Source organism: Anabrus simplex, chromosome 8 (assembly GCF_040414725.1).
Source record: "Anabrus simplex isolate iqAnaSimp1 chromosome 8, ASM4041472v1, whole genome shotgun sequence".
Classification (NCBI taxonomy): Eukaryota; Metazoa; Arthropoda; class Insecta; order Orthoptera; family Tettigoniidae; genus Anabrus; species Anabrus simplex.
In genome coordinates this window covers 76,958,364-76,981,713 of record NC_090272.1, presented here as the reverse complement: position 1 = coordinate 76,981,713, position 23,350 = coordinate 76,958,364, and the positions used below count along the sequence as shown (strand labels likewise).

Below are 23,350 nucleotides of genomic sequence, written 5' to 3'. Positions count from 1 at the left end.
CAGTGGCAATAAAAAAAGCCAAATCCTCTTCATCTGAGTACATTGTCCTTGTTTAAAAATACTAGACACCACCTAAATGTATTACCACAAATTGATATGATGAACTACCTGTATATAAACAAAGGAAGTCAAGTTTAACATGTTTATTAAGTGTGGACACAATGTTAAATGAAACAGTATTTAACATTTAACATGTTGATAGTGTCGCCAGTTAACATTTAACACTTTTAACATTTAACATGTTGTTGTTAAATGTTAATCAGTGGAGACCGGCCTTTTGTGCCTGAAAAAAGAACATTTGCTTTTCTTATTTTATCAAAAGAAAAAGGCTGCGTGAAGTCCTTGTTTGCTGGTAGAAACATATGGAGATCACGCTTCATCGATTAGAACATGTGAGACATGGTTTCGACAGTTTAAATGTGGTGATTTCAATGTGAAAGACAGTGCGCTCTGTTAGACCACAAAAGTGCGAAGATAAGTGATTGCCCGGCAAAACCGCTAATGCACAACACTATCGCCATCAAATTATTTATTTTAATCGTGCATTGATCGAAGGATGACTGGAATGGGCCAGAAGGCATAGCAAACTGATTTTGTTACACGACAATGCGCCGTCTCATACAGCAAACCCAGTGAAGGACACCTTGAAATTGCTTGGATGGGACCTTTTTCCGCACCTGTCGTACTGCCCCGACCTAGCACCATCTATCACCTCTTCGTATCAGTGGGGCACGCGCTCGCAGCACTTCATTTAAGTTTAAGAAGTTCATCCTATATATATTTAGAAGAAGTTGGAAAATGGCTCGACAAATGATTTGCCGCAAAAGACAAGCAGTTTTTCTGGCATGGTAATCATAACTTGTCTGAAAGATGGGCGAAGTGTGTAGAAGCTGATGGCCAATATTTTGAACAAACAAAAAATGAATTTCCTTTGAAAATTACTTGTTTTCTTTACTATAAAAACCGGCAAAAACTTACGCATACACATGGTATATAGTGCCATATATGATACTAAGTGTAGAGCACAGTAGTGCTCCGTGTGTGTAATCACATTAGGATACTCTACGCGTGTACTCACGTTGGGATTTGTCATGTCTGTACTGGAGGGTTAAGCTATAAGGAGCGACATGACATGACACATTTAGGACACAACTGCATAGTGTAGAGAGTTCCGTGGGACTGTACAGGTTTAAAATTGTATATCTTTTCCACTTTCTAAAAAATAACATTAGATCATTATTGCTATGTTGGTTATGTTGCCTGGTGGTCATTAATTATAATGTGGGTAAAGAGGAACTTCATAAAGCAGTTATTTAAATATGTTAGAGTACTCATTTTCTAATGTGGATGTAAGGCCTCTTTCAGGTAGCATGGGTTTGATGTACTTCCACGTTTAGTCGCGGGTCGGCCTGAACTAAGAACTGACTGTTCAAATAGAATCCTTCAGGTGACGTGTGTGAAATGTTTGAGTGGGATATCTGTAGTGATTCACAATCCTGCACCCACAATTAGTTACTGGATATTAGTTTTTATGCATTTCATCATGCACAGCAGGTCTACCGCGCCTGTGTCATCGATGCTGTAGTAACCTGCATCAGTACTGTAATACTGTAATAACCTCTATCAGAACCCGACATTGTACCTGTAAGAAAGTATAAATGGATTTAGAGGGTTAAAAAAAAAAAGTCTGCCTCCTGTCACCCCTTGATATCTCATTTTCAAATTAAAAGTTATCACGTGCTTTTTCTTTTTTTTGTTCCTTGGTGATTTACAGCGGCTGTTATGGAACCCAAAAAAGACATTGATAATTTGATAACTTTAGAGTCGTGGTTGTGGCATCATACACAACCATTAACACAACCATTAACCTGGCTCCAGGATAGGGTCATCTTCCCTATCTTTCACTTGAGTAATTCTTGTCTGGCGCATCCATGTTGCGGGGGTGGGTGTCCTCCATATCAGTAGGCCGGTGTGAAGGAGAGCTAAGTTCAGGCAGGGACCCAGTCTAATGGGGTATAACGTGAAACCCATGCCCAGGATTATGGATGAAGCATCTTAGGCAGAGAAGGAGACCTTTGGAATGGCGAAGATGGTGGATGAGGCAACCCATCCTCTCTGGGGAAAATTAGAAGAGGAAACCACTGCCTTGTGGAGAAGAGCGATCTTCAAAGGCTAAGAGAGTAAACCACGAAAGAAAATCCTCTGATGCGTTAGGCTTAGCAGGTCAGCAGATGAGTAAATTTGTATTTGCTTTCAACTACTCTAGTGTCCAAAAGTTAAGCATAACCCCACAGCAGGATCGATATCTGGCCTTAACCGCCCAATGAAATCAGAGTGTATCTGCAAGACAATTGTCGGCGGAGCTTGCAGCCATCTGAGGGGTTGCCGTTTCCCAGCAAACTGTGCACCGGATGCTCAGAACAGCAGGGCTGTTTGCCCGACGTCCAGCGGTGTGCGTCCTACTCTCTCCAGCCGTCAACATCGAAACTGGATCATGAACGAATTGAGGCACATGTTCTTCACAGATGAATCCTGCTTCAGTTTGCCGAACAATTCCCGTCGCACATAAATCTGGAGAGAACCGGGTAGCTGATACAACCACAGGAACATCATGGAACAGGACCAGTATGGTGGTGGTGGTGGTGGTGGTGGTGGTGGTGTCATGGTGTGGGGCGGCATCATGTTGAATGGCCATACAGACCTGTACATCTTCATGGGTGGTCCGAGGAACACTGTTAATGCTCGGAGATACAGGGATGAGCTACTAAGACCACATGTTCGACTCTTTAGAGGTGGGTTTGGTCCTGAATTCCTCTTAATGGATGATAATGCCTGACTGCACTGCGCTGCTGCTGCTCTGGTGGATGAATTTCTGGCTGGGGAAGACATTCATCGCATGGACTGGCCAGCGAGGTCTGTGGATTTGAATCCTATAGAAAATGCCCGGGATGCATTGGGGGGGGGGGGGGCGAATTGCATTGCCCTTTTGGAGGAATGGGATAGACTGCCACAAGAGCTCTTGGACCATCTGATAGAGAGCATGCCAAGTCGCTGCGAAGCATGTGTGGCCGTTAGGGGTAACCATACACCCTATTAACAGCATATTTTGTTGTGGAAGACATTACCAAGTTTTGTTAGTTGTTGTCAAAGGTGTACCTTAGCTATCAGAACCTTTCTGACTCTGTTTCCTTGGACAAGTTGTGTGGCACGGTGTGTGATTCAGCATCCGTTTGTTCAGCAATCCATCTGACATTCCTATCAGGCATTATGGCCGCATTTAGTGATTATGCTTAACTTTTGGACACTAGTGTATAATACAAACCTCAGGTGGAAGTTTAAAAGTGGAGATGGAATTGACAAGTCTCTGACTACAGTTGCACAGTATGATGGTAATGCTGATGTTCGTGCAAGTATTAGATCAGAGAACAAAACCTGATTTGGAACAATAAATATTTTAACATTGAATGGAAAGGAAAATGAATTGATTGACCTAATGGTGAGATGAAAACTCAGCATTTTTAGCCCATGTGATAATAAGGTTATACCTCCATAATTTTCACATTTCTTCCCATTTCCTTTTTTTGAACAATGGTACAAAGCTTCCTTGTTGCCAATGTTCAGGTATCCTGTCATCCTTCCATATGGCATTGAGGGCTCGGTATAGCCACTGTAGTCCAATGCTTCCTGCTGCCGTAATCGTATCAGCAATGAATTCATCTTTTCCACTTGCTTTACCTTTGGTCATTGCTTTCACTGCCCTTTCAAGTTTCAACCATTTTATTGGGTCCTCTTCTTTTTCTCCATCTGTTATTTCCATTTTCTTATCTCCTTCCTCCTAGCAGTCATCCTCATTATAAATTTTTTCAAAATACTTTGCAATCACCTTCTGAAGACCCTTTTTGTCATGTACTATGGATCCATCTTCTCTTTCTAATGCCTTGATTTTGTCTTGGTTTATTCTTTTTGGTTTTATTACTCTGTATAATAGTTTTTGATTTCCTCGACTATCTTTCTCAATTTTGTTGGTAAACTCTCCCCAACATTTCTCCTGTTCTTCCTTGATACACCTCTTTACTTTTAGTTTAAATCTTTTGTATTCTACGTGTAACCTTTCTATCTTATTCTCATCCCTCTGGTACATTCTTTGTTTTTCCTTATTCATTTCTTTCTTCGCCTTGTTTCTTTCTTTTATTTCTTTTTTTTTTAAATTTTATCTGTCCACCACCGTGTCTCCTTTCCCTTAACCTTTGCTTTTGTTTCCCTGCATATCTCAATTGCTGCTTCCACAAATGTCAGTCTTAAATTGTCCCACTCTTCTTCTCTACTTCGTATTTTCATGTTAGGCAACTTCCTTTTTATACAATCTTGGAATGCCATTCTTTTATCCTCCTCCTGCAGTTCCCAAACCCTGATATTTGGTTTCTTCTTCAGTACAGTTTTAGGGATTTTTACTTGTTTTAATTCCACAATTAATAATCTATGATCATCTTCCATACTTTTAGGATTATCTGCGTATTCATGACATATCCTCCCCATTCTCGGTCTCTTATTATAAAATCGATGAGTAGCATCCCAACTATATTGGCTGATCTTATGGCTATTCCTCTTCATAATCCATGTGTTCTTTATTGTCAAATTATTTCTGATACAAAAGTCCAACAGTTTCTCTCCATATTCATTCTATCACTACCGAGCTTGATAGCTGCAGTCGCTTAAGTGCGGTCCGTATCCAGTAATCGGGAGGTAGTGGGTTCGAACCCCACTGTCGGCAGCCCTGAAGATGGTTTTCTGTGGTTTCTCATTTCACACCAGGCAAATGCTGGGGCTGTACCGTAATTAAGGCCACGGCTGCTTCCTTCCCATTCCTAGGCCTTTTCTATCCCATCATTGCCATAAGACCTATCTGTGTCGGTGCGACGTAAAGCCAATAGCATTCTATCGCCATACCCATGTGGGTACCAAAACATTCTCACATCCTATTCTATCAGTTCCCACATGAGCATTCAGATCTTCTGTTATCATGATCAAATCTCCAACAATATGCGTTTCTAGTTCATTGAGGAAATCTTTTTCTTCCATGCTACATCCTGCCTGTGGAGCATATACCTGTGCTATCTTCAGTTGTTCCTTGTTCACATGTATGTGCATTATTATAATTCTTTCATTTACATACTCAACTTCAGCTATTGGTTCAGCATGCTGATTCACTATAAATCCCACTTCATTTCTAGTCTCTTTACTGTTACCCATCCAGTACAAGGTGTACCACTTTTGTAGTTTCTTCATTCCTTTCCCTTTCCCTTTCCATTTTACTTCACTTAATCCTAGGATGTTGAGTTTTTGTCTCTCCATTAGGTCAATCAATTCATTTTCCTTCCCATTCATTGGTAAACTATTTATTGTTCCAAATCTGGTTTTATTCTCTGATCTATCACTTGCACGAACATCAGCATTATCATCATACTGTGCAACTGTAGCCAGAGACTTGTCAATTCCATTTCCATTTTTAAACTTCCATCTGAGGCTTGTATTATAGTAGAAAGCAAATATAATTTTACTCTTCTGCTGACCTGCTAAGCCTAACACGTCTGAGGACTTTCTTTCGGGGTTTACTTTCTTAGCCTTTGAAGATCTCTGTTCTCCACAAAGCAATGGTTTTCTCTTCTAATTTTTCCCAGAGTGGATGGGTTGCCTCATCCACCATCTTCGCCATTCTGTAACCATGGGCATGGGTTCCACGTTATACCCCATGAGACTGGGTCCCTGCCTGAACTTAGCTCTCCTTCACACCAGCCTACTAATGTGGAGGATACCCACCCCTGCAACGTGGATGTGCCAGACAAGAATTACTCATATGAAGGATAGGGAAAGTGACCCTATCTCTCTTCAGCCGGGTTAATGATTGTGTATGATGCCACAAGCAAGTCCTTAATTGTTCCGACATAGGCTGAGTAGATTTCGAACTTGTCAGCCCCAGGTATAAATCCCGAGGCTGGGAATTGAACCCAGAGCCTTATGTTTAGAGGCAGGCTTAATACCCCTAGACAAATTGTATTAGGTTAAAGCAAAAAATATACCTTATTCTTAAAATTTGCCTTTTTAAAAAATGTTATATTCAGTGGTGTTCACAAAATAAAACCATGAAACATTCAGTTGAATGGATTTATATGTAAAGCAAAATAATTCCTAAATGAAGTCAAATGAGGGGTTTCATAATGATTTTAAAGGAATGATAACTGATGGCACACTTCTTCTTGAGGCGGGGCCGATGACCTTCGATGTTAGGCCCCTTAAAACAACAAGCATCATCATCATCATCATCTTCTTGAGGCGCCTTCTCCTAGCGGAGGTTAGCGGTCCACATAGCCAGCTCTGAATGTGATGTTGCAGCATGGAAATCATCTTCTGAAGTGCAGTTGTGCCATCTTCGGATGTCCTTCAGCCATGAATTCCTCCTCCTGCCTACAGACCTTTTCCCCTGTATCTTACCTTCAGTGATGAGTTGTAATAGCTGGTACTTCTCGCCTCTCATAATGTGCCCTATATATTGGGTTTTCCTTTTCTTTTTTTTGTACAGTAAGTATAATTCTTTTCGTTTCTTCATGTGATGAATGACTTCGACACTTGAAATTTTCAGCACTCAAGGTATTCGGAGGAGGCAGCGATATAGATACATTTCGAAAGCATCAATTCTTTTTTCTAGATTTTGGTCAAGGGTCCAGCTTTCACATCCAAAGAGAAAAATGGAGAACGCATAGCACCGATTCATTCACATTCTCAATTGCAGACTTAGATTTGATCTGGTAAATAACTGTTTCATGCTAAAAAATTGTCTCCTGGCTTGTTCTATTCTAGATTTTATCTCTCTTGGAATCACATTCCTCATTTAGCACAGTGCCCAAGTATTTAAAGGAGGATACTTGTTCAATCTCATTGCCTTTTATTGACAGGGTTGCTTGGATGTTTCATTTTGAGAAGACTACAATTTTGGTCCTGGAAGCATTGACAAACAGGCCAAACTCTTCACTGCGCTGGACTAATTTGTCTATCATGCGTTGGAGCACAGGTAATTCATTTGCTATGACAACAGTATCATCTGCGAACCTGATAGTGTTAATTGCCTGTCCATTAATAACTATCCCGCTGTTTTCTTCCAGCAACAATTCCCTAAATATTGCTTCAAAATAAATGTTGAACAAGAGAGGTGATAGCACACATCCCTGACGAACATTTTTTCTGATTGTAGTCGCTTCAGATGTTCTTTGGTCGATTTTGACACCTGCGGTTTTGTTCCAGTACAGCTCGCTGATAATGGGTAGATCGCTTTGGTCATTACCAGTCGATCTTAATATCTCTACCATCTTTTCATGTTTCACACAGTCAAAGGCTTTTTTGTACTCAATGAAACAAGCATATACATCGATATTCATGTCCCTGCACCTCTGTACTAGTACATTTAAGGAGAAGAGTGCTTAAAGTGTGTTGACCCCGTTTCAGAAACCAAACGGGGTCTGATCCATATGAGATTCACATTTCTTGTAAATCCGGGTGTGCATGATTCGCAGCAATGTTTTGAGTACATGGGGCATCAAACTAATCATACGGTAATCATCACACTGGGAGAAGTTCTGTTTCTTTGGTATGGGTATGAAAGTTGATCTCAGCCAGTCAGAAGGTATCTTTCCTGATGTATAGATAATGTTGAACAATGATGTTAGTAGACAATAAAAAGTAATACACAAGACCTTAACTGACACGCTGATTGGTAAAGGTTTGCCATCCCTAGCCTAGAGGATGTACATTAACCTTAAATCAATGTCGTAGCAGTGGACAAGACAGGATCACAACTATGTTTTATGCTTAGTAACTGCAAATTAATTTCAAGCTCAGCAGGAGACTGCCAATGAATTTTGTGATGTACATATGAAGCACAGTACCACAGAAGAGGCGAGGCCCTTGCTTACAGCACCTCGCAAAGCAGCACTTTTGATATAGGTTCAGTGGTACCAATGCTTTCTTGAGGACTGCAAAGGTATGGTGTGGTCCAGAGAATCTTATTTTCGTGTGTTTTCTTATGATGTGAGGCAAATGGCGCACCATAGATTTAATAAAATCCTTCATCCAAACTGTGTTGCAGGTATTGTTGAGGCTGAAGGGGGTTCTGTGACGGTATGGGAGTATTTTTCATACCATGAATGGATGTGCTTGTGCTTTTCCTAGCATGAAAACTGAGCAGGCTTGTAGAGAAAAATCACTGTTGAACTTTACTACGTGCTGTGTTATGGTTTTTCCTAATAAAATATTTCTTGTGTTACTCTTTAATATACATTTGTCCAGTACAACACTTTGTCATAATAACTTGCGTAGTTCTCTGTCAGGAAAGTGAAAAGCAGCATGTAGGGCAGTGTTATCATTTAAACTTACTCTAAAACCATAAAGTGTATTCTTTTTATTGGCAAAGTGGATTAACTAGCCAAACATCCTCCATGTTAATATACTCCTTTTCTGTTGTGCTTGTACTGACAGACTTGAACATTTTCAGCCAATCTCTTTTTATGGTGGGAAACATACAGGTGACAGATCTTGGCATTGTGAATGACCAAGTATTGTCCTGTAGCCTACATCTCTGTAAAGCTTACTATGTGGATGTTTCTGTTTTTCAGGATAATTGCCTTGCACATTAGGCCTTGCATCATGTCTGACCATGATGAACATTTCTGCAATGCTCTTATGTGAACTGACCTGTTAATCCTGTAGGTTTGAAACCAGTAGAAACTCTGTGGGACTATTTGGAACAGTGCTAGAAATGCTTCTGCGGGCACTCACGTTCTCAACAGAACTTCAGGGTCTTCTGATATGCAAGTGGCTGCAAATTGATGTTACAGACCTCCACAGCCTTGTGGAGTTTACCACATACAATTAATTTAGATATTCAAGTCAGGGATATGGTCACACGTTAAGTTAGTTCTGGGTGAAGTGAGTTATATTTTAATCGGAGGCCGATGAAAAGTCAGTTCATGGAAATTACTCTAGATAGCATTTTAAGTCGCAAACATTAATTTGCGATAATGATGGACAGTGGAAGATTGACTGTTGCACGGAAGGTGAAGGTTGTGGTATTGTTCACGAAAAAAAAAAAAAAAATTCCAGTGATGTGGAGAAGTTCTTGTAATTACGGTACATAATGGGTACTCTGCGCACAGACAATACGTAGATTCTCACCAATTTTAACATGGTGGGTCTCATTTAAAGAAGCAGTCACATGATGTTACTTTTCATACTCCAGTTTTTGTTCAAGCCACACGAAAGGCTTTAACTCATTTCAAGGTATGTTTCAGCGTGAAGGATGTGACACTTACTTCATGAGCGATAAAATTCTGAGTGCCATTAGCTATCTGCAGTCATTCTCAAATTTTTTGCCTTATTTATTAATAGCGAATGCCAATATGCTTTTTTAAGATTCCTTTTTTATTCCTAACCTCCTTACAACAAAATTGTGTGCTCCTTTACAATTGCTGTTCATAGCAAATGCTAATATGATTTTTTTCATTCCTAACCTCCTGACAAGCAAAATTATGTGCTCCTTCACAAACGCTGTGCGTGTTCAACTCGGCGCACCCTTTCTGATGGGCTTTTGGCTGGAAGTTTATTGTGCGAGAAAAATGTGACAATCTTTTTCTTGACAGGTGCCTCGTGTTATCCCTGTAGTGGAGAAGGAGTTGGAAGATGCGCCATCTGAACGTCCAAATTACAGAGAGGAGTTAAGAAGAATTTGCCGTCTGTTACATCTGGAAGAACCTTCCTTCAGTGTTGTACCACGTTTTCCTTACGGTGGAGAACAAGTGATCTATGGCTGTATTGTGAAGGTAGATTGTAATTTCAAATGTTGCCTCTTCTCAGTTTTATAATATTAAGATTGAAAATACCATGGACAGTTTGATAGTATCTCTTTGAAAGTGGAATTTTGTTATTTGTGCCCATACATCCACTTCCTCAACCATGATTTTGTGTCTATCCTCATTTTCATCTTGGCAAATTAAACAAAGATATTACCGCTTATTTACTTTGAGCAGGTTTTAAAAGTAGCCTACATTATTTATCCAGAACTTCCTTTATTTTACTAATGTAATGAGAATAAGAAGTGTCTGGCCATATATACTTTTGTTGTTGCAAGTTTGAGAGAATTGAGAGTAGATACGATACGGATATTATATCTTATTGTTTTTGAAAGTTTTTTTCTGTGTCATTCGATTTAGGTTGAATGAGTGCAAAAACTGCTAAACCATTTTTCATGAAATTTATAGAAATTATACACATCCAGACTTTCCCTGCACAGTTTGTTCTATTTCCATCCATTTATTAGGAGCTGAGAAACAACCTTTTTTAACCTTGAGAATGCTGCCTCTCAGACAGAGAAATTAGCAATGAGTTGGTGGCTTACCTTGTGGGCTACTGATACCATGCCCAGGCTTTCTCTTGGTTTCTTTCTAACCAAGGCAGTTGTATTTGGTTCTGTCTTGCCTTGTAGGGTCCGTTGCTGACATGACTGCCAGGCTAAGGAATGTGCCCACCAGGCTCTTGGCATCTTGTCTGTCAGACTCGGCAGCAGCCTAGCGATATCACTCATCCTGAAAACTTAGTCTTAAAACATTAGAAGTACAGGACTGTTAATGCTACCACTGAAGTTAAGTAAATTGACATGGTCATTGTTGCAAAATATCTTACTGTGTTATACTGTGTTAGCTAACGGCAGTGTTTCTTAACAAAACTTCACCAAACAGTCTTTTTTTGGTTTGTTTTGGCCTACTAGAGACCACGGGCCTAGTTTTAACTCTTAACTATGGTCTTCTGCTACTTCTTGGCCCAGTACGCTTTCCTTCCATCCGTCCACTTAGATCTGGTGGTTCCTGTATTCTTTTTGCTTGGGAGGGACATTGAGAAGACTCCTGTTGGATGGTCTGTCGGTACTTTCACTGATAAAAAACTCAAATCTATGGCAGTGTTGTATAGGTATTTTGTGACAAGAATAGGTTTTATTAGGGAACTAATCGGCATATTTTATACATTGCAGTAAATGTGTTGGAAATTAATTACGATTGTCGGACGTAATTCATAAGAAAAAACATCATCATCGTCATCATCATAACATCCCACGTCGTTCCATCTTAAGCGATGGGTCGGCGAATGAGGCTTCTCGACCAGTTGCGGTCTCTGAATTTCTTTCCTTCTTCGATGCTTTCCAAAGTATCTCCTCGCTGTTCAGTGTCAATCTTCACCATGTCCTTGTACCTGAGTCTTGGTCGCCCTCTTCGTCTTTTGTCTTCAAGTTTTAGATCATACATTTGTTTCAGTAATCTGTTATCTCCCATGCGTCGCATATGTTCATACCATCTCAGTCGCTGCGCTGTTATTCTGTCCTGCAGTCTTACAACTTGAGCCTGCTTGCAGATTTCCTCATTACCGACTCTGTCCCTCCGTGTTTTACCAATCATGCTATGGACAAATCTCATTTCTGCTGTCTGGATTCTACTAACATTTTTGTTTCTCATGGTCCATGTTTTGCAACCATAGATCGGGGTTGGTATGTAATAGGTTTCATATATGACTCTCTTACATTTTGTTGGTATTTTCTTGTTCCATATTATGTCTTTAACTGTTTTGTAAAAGTTACTACCTGCCTGAACTCTGTGGGAAATTTCCTTGTGTATAGAACCAGTATCAGTGATAATACTTCCAAGATATTTGAATTGTTGGTTCATCTGTAGCTGTTTCCCCTCCATTTCAATGTGTCCCATTGATTGTCTGTATCTTTTCATGACCATAACCTCACTTTTCTCTTGGCTGAAGATGAGTCCATATTCTTTAGCACCTTCTGTCCAATAAATGAACAAAACAAATAAACAAGGAAAAAAACAAGTACTTTCAAGATCTGGCTAACAGTATATTTCATGAAATTATAAACACTTCCAAAAATAATTCAACTTAAGTCATGTGTATATATAGACTATAAAATAAGAGTTTTGTTGGTTCATTGGTCAGAATTAAAAAAAAGTGTATTTCTATATTGGTCATGTCCACAGTAGTAAGGAAATGCACTTTTTAATTTTCTGTCTTCTCTGTCTGTTCCAATAATTTATGTCTTATACAATTTTACCGTACCGATTATGAAAATGCCAAACAGTTTCACAACCTCAGCGAGCACAAAACTCATGCATATGATGTGTCTTTCAACTGCGACATGTTGCGTATGTTACACCATATTTCAAAGCGTGATAACTGTGCATAAATGAACGAAGGAATTTTCACCTAATGGCACTTCTTTACCAGCTGCTTTCGATGAACACTCCTATTTACCTATCTTCTAATTTTTGTTTCCTTTCCTCATTCCATGAATTTAATAGCTGTTCTAGTTCCCTACTTGAAATTCCATTAAATCGAAAGAATTCCTACAATCATTCTTTTCTAGTTACTGCATTGAGACTGGAATACACTCCTAATGGACATTTGGCACTTTACTTCCTCTCATACATTCAAATCTGCCTGCAGAAAGCTTTTCCTGGGCACACATAACTGAGTTGTGAGAGTCAGTGTGTGTATGTTGTGTGAATGGTTTTTCTTTTATCTATTATGTATTTGTCATAATAATAATTATGAAATTGGCTATAGTGGTCCAATGAAGTCCATAAAATGTAAATAATATTGATAATAATAATAATAATAAAAATAAAATAACAATAATTCATCTTTTTATTATTTGTAACCTGATCTTAGTTTCTGTCCTTAGTATTGTTTTTTGTAGAATTACTATGTCTTTGTTTATATTTTTAAATTTTATTTTTGAAAGTGGTTAAATGCAAGAAAGGGCCGTGAGCCCTAATCTTGCCACAAATGTAAGTGGAATAAACAAATAAATAATTAAATAAATAATAATAGAATTCATGAATTTAAACCTTTGTTGCCTATTCCATATCAACATCAAACATTGCTAACATGGAAATATTGTTTAATCGTGTTAAACTGTTGATGGTTTTTATCATGATTGTCTTACGGTGTAATACTGCGTGGTCATCAGTCCATATCAACAAGGAAAATTGTGAAAATATACATTAGATGCTCTAATATCCCAGAGTTGAGAAAACTAAATGTGAAGGCCTACAATATTGAAAGCTCATAAAACTGATCAACAATAACATTACATTGACCATTCTTGTAATGTGATTTGTCTCTTCTGTTGCCGCTCATCTCCAATAGAGTTGATTACTGCTAAATCCCAAGTAAAATAGCATATCTATATACACAGTTAAGAAAAAAGGGGAACATGTTTTTGAACATATGCCATGCTCCACAAAACAATACCATACACTCAGGTATATTATCAACTAAACCTTTATTCTTTACCGTTGAAGTATACAAAAGAACATTCATGGATTCACATTCATTCAGAACACAAATGGAAATGTCCAAATAGGGGCGAAAACAAAGTGATAACAGTCCTCGAGGGTGGATTTTTATCACAGTTGGAGAGCTTCAGTACGGTGTATGTCCTCCACGAGTATTTATCACAGCTTGGCACCTACGTGACATGCTCCGTATACGTCGACGGAGATCACGTTGCGGTATCAGGTCCCATTCTTCAACGAGAACCTGTTCAAGGTCTTGGAGAGTCTGTGGTGGAACAGGACGCCCACAAACACTTCTGTCAAGCCTATCTCACACATGCTTGATGGGATTAAGGTCGGGACTTGCTGCTGGCCATTCCATGTCTTGAATGTCCAGTTCTCGCAAGACAGCTCTGGTGATGCGCGCTACATGAACCCTGGCATTGTCGTGCATGATTATGAATTCAGGGCCAACACCATGTGCAGCAACCAACACATGCTGTAGCAGTATCTGCTTGATGTACCCCGCAGCGGTAAGATTACCACGGATGATGACCAGATCCGTATGGCCATCAATACAGATGCCACTCCACACCATCACAGAACCTTGTTCGAATCAGTCGCCTTCCTGAACAACATTTGGCATGTACTGCTCACCATAGCGTCTCCATACACGTTGACGTCCATCACGCTGTGTGAGGGGAAATCTGGACTCGTCTGTGAAGAACACAGGTTTCCACTGGCGAAGTTGTCAGTTGACGTGGGCACGAGCAAACAGAAGGTGAACTGCACAATGTTGCTGCATTAAACGGGGCACTTGAACAGACGTCTGGGTCATAAGGACACTTCTCTTAACCTGTTCCTTACTGTCTGGTCAGACACCGTGACTCCCGTGACCCTCCTGAGGTCTTGTTGCAGTTCTCTGGCAGTTGTTGAACAACACCACAATGCACAGATGGTCAGATATCGGTCATTCAATGGGGTTGTCATGCGTCCACGACCTTTTCCAACCCTCCTTGTGAACTGGCCTGTTTCATTGTTGCGATTCCACAGGCATTGAATAACTGACAGAGAGACATTGGAGATCCACAGCAACACGACGAAAAGTCCATACTTCCTGGATCAAAGTGATGGCCTTTGTGACTTGAATCTTTTTAAGATGTCTCATGGGATGTGCTGGTTGACATGCTCAAATAACCGCAGTTGTGTACTTCACGACTCGGATGTACCGCTATTCACTTTGTTTTGAGGTCACCTGACTGTTTAATGCATGGTTACACCTACAGATGGAGTATAACTTCAGTTTAACATACCCTGAGTAGCTAAGTTCTCAAGGTATGCTGTACGACCATTGGAACCCCAAATTAACGTTCACATACCAGACGTTACAAAACATGATCCCCTAATTTTTTTGAACTGTGTATTAGTGGAAAGTAGCTAGAGAGTTTGATAACTTTGCACATGCTGTATGATTGTCCCATCAACGACAGGTACTGCAGCTAGTAAAATATAAATTTGTTTTAAGAAACTCGTCATAACCTTCACTTGCTTTCGGGTAGGCAACCTGCTCAATCAGAATTGTCATGCAGTTTGCTTACCTTCCCCTTATACTTATCAGCAGCCAGTTTCGCATATGTATTTTAATGTGTGTGCTGTCTGGTATTAACTGTATAAGTGCGTGTTGTGCAGAATGGCCGGCGATTACTATTTGTTTTTTGAGCAATTACAGGAACCTGTAGCCGTACTTAATACATGGTTCACAATTAACTTCTAACATGCTACTGACGCCACACAGATCAAGGCCGGACAACGCTATAGTATAATGGGATCCATTGTTAGAGGTGAACTGGTACCAACCTTATTTTAAATAATGCAGGCACCCACTAAATTCTGGAAGGAAAAAAAAATCAAGGTTACTTGCATATTGTAATTTTTAATTGAATTTTGACACTCTTGGCTAAAGTAGGCCAATCTATTATGATCTGTAAGGTATTAATGTTTTTGACAAAATTGTTCCCTTCTGATTTTCCCTTATTTTACTCCACAATCTGCTGATTTTTTTATACTCAAATGTTGGCAGATGGCCTTTTCATTTCAACATTTCAGGACCATTTTCGTTAGCAGAGTTTTATTTTATTTGGGCTAGTGTGGTACTATGGTTGTCTGACGGGAATGTCGCGTTGTTGGCGGGGTAAGAGATGAGAGGGGTAAGCATGGCTACCGCGCATGTGCTTATCTCAATTCTCAAGGCCTGACGATAAACATCTGTTCTGTCCGCGGTGATTCTTGCAAATTGAGGTGTTAGTGCTAAAGATTTTTTGAGATAACATTCCACGTTTACTATACTTAAAATAATGTTATTCCTTTTCAGAATAGCATCAAAGGGACATGTTTAGTCTGTCTGGAAGAGACATCTTTAGCCAAATAGCAAAAAGTATTTCTTAAATGATTTGAAACTAAGGACTCAAGTCAAATGCTACAGCCAAAGTATACACTTCAAGAGACCTGCATACATTAAAATCTAAATGTGTTTTTTTAAATTATTTAAAAGGACAGAATGTTGGATCTTCAGAGAAGATCATAAAGTTAAAATGGGACAAGGTATAAAATTGATTACCTAGTCTTTTTTGGATCATACTGGTAATTCTATTTAGACCCTGCAAATGCTCAGTTAAAAATAGTGGATGATAGTCCAACACTTAGCTGATGAGTTATTATTCTTGATGTTCTAATACTAATTTTTGAAGTTAGGCTTAATTCAGGTGGAACTTCTCTCAAATTATTATGGTTGAATTGCTGGGTTGGGTCTAATTAGTGGCTCCATGTGTTATATGGAGATGTTATGGAATAAGAGACGCCTAAAAAATGGAAAAAAAAATAGAAATGATCTGAAAAGAATAAAGTTTGTGATTGACATTAAATATTACAGGTATCTAGACCAAACATGTGAATGTTCAATAATTCATTTTAAAACAACATAGCTAACCATTGCAATGTATTGTATACAGATCAGTCCATTGTTAAATATTAATAATTGTTCATTTTCTTTCACTCCTAAAGGTAACAGTGAAGTATTTTGGGAGACTTACTATTGAATGCTTTTGCAAAATCTTATGAGATGATAAAAATAAGCCTGTTTGTTTACAGACTTATTCAAGCACTTGATTAAGCAATTTATGCGAGTGATTACCTTACATGAACATTTTCTGCAGACTACTTTGTTGCACGAAGAACGTGTGTTTACTGTTGGAGTTCACTTGACATTGTCATTGCATTTTAGGGATAGTGATATGTTAAAATACAGTTATTTGCATATTTGTCTACTGGTTGATTTCAGGTTGGTGAATACAGCTATAATAGTTACCCTGAAGAACATCAACTTCCTGGAGAAGCTGCCCAGATTGTTGCCCAGATAGCATTGGAGGACCTTAAAAAGACACATGAAGGTGCCTTAGGCAAGCAACATTTGCCGGAGACGTGCAACAGAGATTCCTGGATGAAGCGAGTTGCATTGGTATGTGGTTATTGTCACTGTTTCCAAATGTAGCAGTCCTTTTTTCTATCATCATAAATTTGCTTAATTAAAAATGGTTGACCTCCTAGGGATTGGTCTCACCTGAGAGTTGTTCTTTTATATCCTAATTATGACTGTCGTCACAGTTGTCGTCATTGTGAAGCAAGTTACATTAGGCAACATGTAATTCAAGCTTGAAGGAAATTTACCCCCAAAAAGAACTGATAGAAAGCATTAAAAATAAATACCCAGAAAAGGGGCTTATGCGCATGAGAGAGTATGCTGTAGCCATGTAATCACAGGTATACAACATAAATGAAGGAAACCAAAACACTGCTATTAAACAAGCAACAACAACAAAAGCACAAATGAAAGGAAGCACACTTACTTGGTGTTAAGATACACCAATGTGATATCACAACATAAGGAAGACACTGCATAGAAGCCCAGCTAAATTTAAAGAAAGTGGGATTGAACCTAATGAGCACCCATGCCAGATAACTCCAATCCTTAACCCCTCAGCGTCGCAGCCATTTAAAGAGCTTCCTTCCCCGCGGCTGGATGAGATTTCAACTATGCGCGACTGAAATACATTTTTTCACTTAAAGCGGTACTACAAGTATAAGAGTGGCCCGATATTCACGAAATTTGGAATTCCTTATGATAGAACTATGCATATGCAGATAATTACATAATTGTTTGATATTAACTCAATAATTTACTTTCGTGTGATAGAGTTCGAAACTCTCTTCGAGACAGAGACCCACGTCACACTCCTGGCAGCAGTACACCGACGTCTTCTTTTTGCTGTGTTTTGAACACACGATAGAACGTCTCTGAGGTTTGGATTTTTCACTCTTGGGTGCTAATTTCCTGATAAAATGTCTTTCCTGCAACCTTGGAACTGTATTATCTGATGCGCGCCGGCCTCGAATATTTCGATCCCCACCCGAGCGAGCGTATTTAGTAAACAAACCTTCCACCAGCGGAACCTGATAAGATAACTGCTCAATGTTTGTCCCTGTGACTTGTCTGAATGTCATTAGAGAATTTAGGAATTTAAATTCACTGTTGAAAACTTCCATTTGACCTGTAGGCGTATGTATAATTATCCATAGACTCCCACACGAAATTTCCAAGCACTGGATCCTCCTCGTCATCACTCGCATCATCTATCACATCATCTATTTCATTATCACTGCTGCTCATACTGTCACTACTACTTCCGACTAAACTTTCATCTGAATTATACAATATTTCAAACACGTTACTGTCAGTCAAACCACGGCTGGAGCTAGCCATTGAGCGCGGCGCGTCACACGGACTGATGAAGCTGCAGTGAGACCGAAAGCAGCAGTGCGGAACTGAATGAGGGGAATAACATTTATGACAAAACAAACAAACTTGATACATATTTCAGATAAAAGGTCAAGAAATCGTCTTTCAAACGAGATAAATACCGTGCACAACTGGTTCTCGTATCGTATGACAGAAAGCAACACTAACTGATGCCTACACAGAGCACTCTTGGAGAGTTACGAAAATACTACAAGCCAAGAAATAAAGACAAATATAATAAATAAACCTCGCTCTCAATGTAAAACTAGAGCAAAGAACATCACGCGAAAAGACAAACGTCTCAGATCATCATAACCTTATTTTATTCTGTGGGGAAAAAATGAAGCCAACAGGCTTGAAAAAACAGAGATTAGTGCTCAGACTTACGAATATTTATCCTTGTAAAAACAACTACATTTTATCGATCTTCAATTCTTATTTTACAACACTGATAAACCCCAAAATGTCTTCTTGGCAACAAAACAATTTGCACATCCATAACTCAAAAACTCTTCGCGATATAGCCGTAAATGCGAAACCATGTATGGGTCTATACCACGTATAGAGGTCGGCGGCTACGGAAGGGAATAGGGTCTAGACCACGTATAGAGGTCGGCGCTGAGGGGTTAAATGAATAACTCTCAAATATAATTGAATTCAAAAATAATTTAATTAAAATTATAGAAGGTTATAAAAATAAAATTACAATAAATAGAAAGAAAAATAATTTACATTAAAGTTTCCTACTCCGGAGTTGTATTAATTAAAAAGCTTTGCGCCGTAAATAAACATAAAATAACAAGGAAGAGCTGAAAATTTTATTGATACAACTGCACCCTTTCAAGAAGTAAACATACTTTGTGGATATTTTTCCCTTTTACATATATTACCCCTCTTTTCCTTAGTTAATGCCAGGTTAAGGGTCCTTCAACTAAACGTCACATCTTCCGCACCCAGAAGTAATGCATAAAACTACCCCAGAAAATTAGAGAATGTCATTGAATTAACACAAGGCAGCAAGCATGTATGACTTGATGTTCCAAATACGAGGTAAAGTTTCAGATAATGGCCCACATACCACAACGAGATCCAGACTTTTAAATAATTAATAGCAACTACAATAATGCAGTTCCACCCGAAAGCCAGGTATGATATCAGTTCAGATAAGAAATAAAATTACGTGGCAATGTTTGAAGAGCCCAAATGGAATTCTAATTGAAAGATCTTAACTGATATGATGATAATAATAATAATGATGATGATGATGATGATAATGATATTTAAATCGAGGAAAACACATTGAAAAATGTTGAAAATAAAATAAAACCCAAATTAATAATTTAAAAGTGAAAGTAGATAATGACTTTAACCCCTATGCACCCGTAAGTGGACTGGTACGCGCTCGAGTGGCTGGGCCAGGACTCCACAAGTGGACTGGTACACCGGGATGCAAGGTCGCATATTGGAGACATTTGTGACATCTGTTGGCTTTTTCCGGAAACATTTCTAATTGAAATCTGTTCTTGGTGTCTCAAGGTGTCACCAGAGTACTCTGGTATGCTTATTTGGCAAAGAGAATTGATTAAAATATCAATCGAGAAATCTGTATTCTGTTGTTGACAAGATGCTTGAGAAGGAAGTTGCTTGCTCGCGCGAAATGCTCAGTAATACCGAAACTCAAAGCATATTTGATGTTTTAGGCTCTGATTTCAGCAGTGTTAATGAGGAAGAAGTTATTAGTGATCCTGTGCATGAATGAACACGAAATATGTCACCAGAGATCTTTTGCTTAGTAATATCGTACGACATGGAATACCGAATGAACTTTCTCCCGCCCATCAAGATCCGATTGAGACTGCCGGATTTGAACCTACGATCTTGGTACCTGGATATGAACACTTTACCACTGATCCTCAGACTGAATCTTAATAATAATAATAATAATAATAATAATAATAATAATAATAATAATACACCGAGTGAGATATATGGCTGTAAGTTCGTATTTGGGATATAGGTTCGAATCTCATCATTCGCTTACTCGTGATTTGTTTCCCATTAGTTCCTTATTTCCAAATCAGGCAAATGTTAGGCTCATGTCGTATTGGTTTCCTATTATTTCCTTATTTCAAAATCAGGCAAATGTTAGTCTTGTGTCGTATAATTAAGGCCATAACACACATTAAAGAACTTCCGAGGTGAGATAAGTTAATGAAAAATGTAAGATTTCAAAGGGATTTTTTAATGTGTTATATTTCTGTATTGTTCTTTTTTTTTGTCATGAGCAATAGTGTGGAATTTCTCAATAATATAAAACAGGTCCCGTGATAATACGCGCAGTCGATCGCCCGCTATACTGTTTTAACCAACAGCTTGCAACACCCAGGTTGCATACTAAAAGGTTGGCGGATTCCTAGCAATGTCAGAGCAAAGGGCGGGTGGGTGCATATGGATTAAAATTAAATGGCATAAGTAGTTAATATCCGCAAAACTTTTAGTGACACTTCATTTTACGGGCGGGTGAGGAATAAGGAGGGATCTACAATGGTTCCGGAAATACTGCCAACTGAATGGGAATGAAATCTGAATTGAATCGATAGTATGATCGATCGATATGCATTTTCTAAATCTTCGTTTCCGTGTAGGAGTTCTAGGTTATTGCTGTGATGTACTTCAATTTTCCTCACTCATGTTCAAGCTTACTCTATATTTTGACTTAGCTGTGTAAATAACTACAGTATTTAAAGTGTTGCAATTATACCACCAGATGTCTCACGGCGATGCATAATTGATTCATATTTTTTGTGTCAGAGGTTGCCAATACGAATCTTGAAGATAACTGAGGTCTACTGATTCAGCAGTAGGGAGCCGAAGTATCACTGAAAGTTTCACGGTCAGTGCAGCTGCGTGACTTCATTAAAATAATGGTGATCACCAATACAATAATAATAAAAAAGGAATTCTAGTTTTAATGTTCTATTTAACTTAAAGAATTTGCCCAGATCAAGCACATCATTCTAAATTACACTACACTTCGCATTTTCAACTGGCGATATACCTAGTAAATAAGATGGACATTTTGAATTTAAAAGGGAACCACATGGGGTTTGTCCTTAGTTCAGAATCACTCATATTGCACAATTACATTTTTAGAATGAATATAACCAGTCCTAACTGGCATTAAATTTCATAATATGAGTTGTTTTTTTGGATTGAAATAATACACTTCACTGTACACTCCTTAACTATTTCAGTTGTATGGACTCGCCTAACAAACATCTTACTACACTCTGTGCAAATCTTGCCATTTACCAGGCAACACACAAATGTATGTCAAGTAGTCTTTAAAAACCCTTATTGAGGGTTAAAAATTAAGTTCTCGAAGGATTTCATCTGGTATGCAATCCGAGACCGAGCATGCAACAAATACACAGCAGCCTCTTTGACTGCTTCACTCGTGACTCAAAGTGTTTGCAGTTCAATCTTCTGAGTGTGAGACCAGGGGTGAGGGAGAAAATCCAGGCAATGCGTGTACAGTCTTACATAATGTTGCAGATTTAAAATTGTGCGGCTTCAATATAATACTTTTCACTTTTGAATTTTATGAATAATTTCAGTTTAATTCTTTTTTAAAATTTCTCAAAATTAGTTACGTGCTCAGTTATGCACGATAAGATAGCAGAAGTTTAGTAGTTAGTTGCCAAGGTTCAAGGATAGAATGTAGGCCAAAAATAAGCCCGTAAATTTATGTTTTGCAATGTAGCAGTTGTTGTTGTCATTATCATCATCATGTTTCTTGAGGATACAAAATTCCTTATTGCAGAGTAGGAAGAAACAACCTGAGGGTAAAAAGTGAATAATTTCCTCAAACTGACTTTATTTCATCCAAGCACATGCAAAGATGAATAATTGAATTATTCCTATTTTAGCCTAGCCATCAGAATACAAATACAGTGGAACCTCGATTATCTGTTCCCAAAACCTATGTTTTCCCGTATCATGTGTTCAAATTACGTGGTCCTGCGAGCATCGTAGTTAAATCACGTTGTAAAAATCCCACATTATCCGTTCCTCAGAGAAACTACTTCCCGTATCAACTGTCCAGAAATTTCAGTCCCATCAACGCTAAATCCTCGATCAAGGGTTTTTCAATAAACTGTATCTCATGGAAGAACAACTATGGCATATTCATGGATCTTGGCATTAACGCCCCGTCATTGTGATAATTAGAACAAGTACTGTACTGGAAAAGCGATCGGCAGTGAACTTGTATAAGGGACCATCTTGGCATCGAATTTAGGTAGTATTGTTTAGAGAATCTCGGAAATTATAAAGCGGAGAGTAGCCACAATAATTGTAAGGAGATACAGAACATTTCGACAGCTCTGCTTGAAGATGGAACGAGTTTAGTCAAATGTTCGCACTTATAAAACATCCACATTATGTCCAGGGTTAGAGTTTATATTTTCACTTTTTTAATTGTATTGCCAAACAAATTTTCGGCACTTTCCTTAGGGCACAGTATAGTAACTGGACTTTCAGGCAGGAATCGAAACTGCTCCTTCTTAACACAAATCTTGCACAAACCTAGTATTTTAATATTATCGTATACGGTTATGTTACATGTGATAAATATCATTCTTAATCCGTATTGATGATATTTGATTGGAATAATAACAATAAGTTAATTTATTAATTTCACCACCTAATCAATACAGTAAGTCTTGTCTTAGTTGATTTACTTTGGCATGTTAACTAAAATGGTACATGTTTCGCCTTATCTTAACCTTAAAATAGAATCAGGCACCTGATTTACATATACAAGAAATAATACAAATTTTTTAAAAACCTTGGAGAGGCTTGAACTAAAATTAACATATGGTAAAAGACTTGTAATGAAGTAGGTTTTAAAGATATTACAATGAGTGAGGAAATATACAATTGGTGAAAGTAATAGTGATATTGACATTAGAAAGCTTCTATTATAATTAGAATGAACAAAGCAACAGTCTGTTATGAACAAATGATAGGATTGCTAAAAAATTATGTTGGCCGACCAGCGGTTACAACAAAAATGACGATAAAAATCGTATTTAATAAAAAATAATGTAGATTAAAA

At 38.4% G+C, this 23,350-nt stretch overlaps 1 protein-coding gene across 6 annotated transcripts in view; it reads left to right on the top strand.

The window, feature by feature from the left end:
• Positions 1-23,350, top strand: part of LOC136878800 (tudor domain-containing protein 7) — a 299,722-nt gene that overhangs the window by 140,465 nt on the left and 135,907 nt on the right. For 5 of the 6 annotated variants that reach the window (XM_067152283.2, XM_068229004.1, XM_067152284.2 and 2 more), the window contains exons 8-9: positions 9,687-9,866; positions 16,717-16,893. In XM_067152283.2, the coding sequence (XP_067008384.2) occupies positions 9,687-9,866; positions 16,717-16,893 (357 nt within the window). The remainder of the gene's footprint in view (positions 1-9,686; positions 9,867-16,716; positions 16,894-23,350) is intronic. The other variant, XM_067152285.2, reaches the window with a different exon arrangement.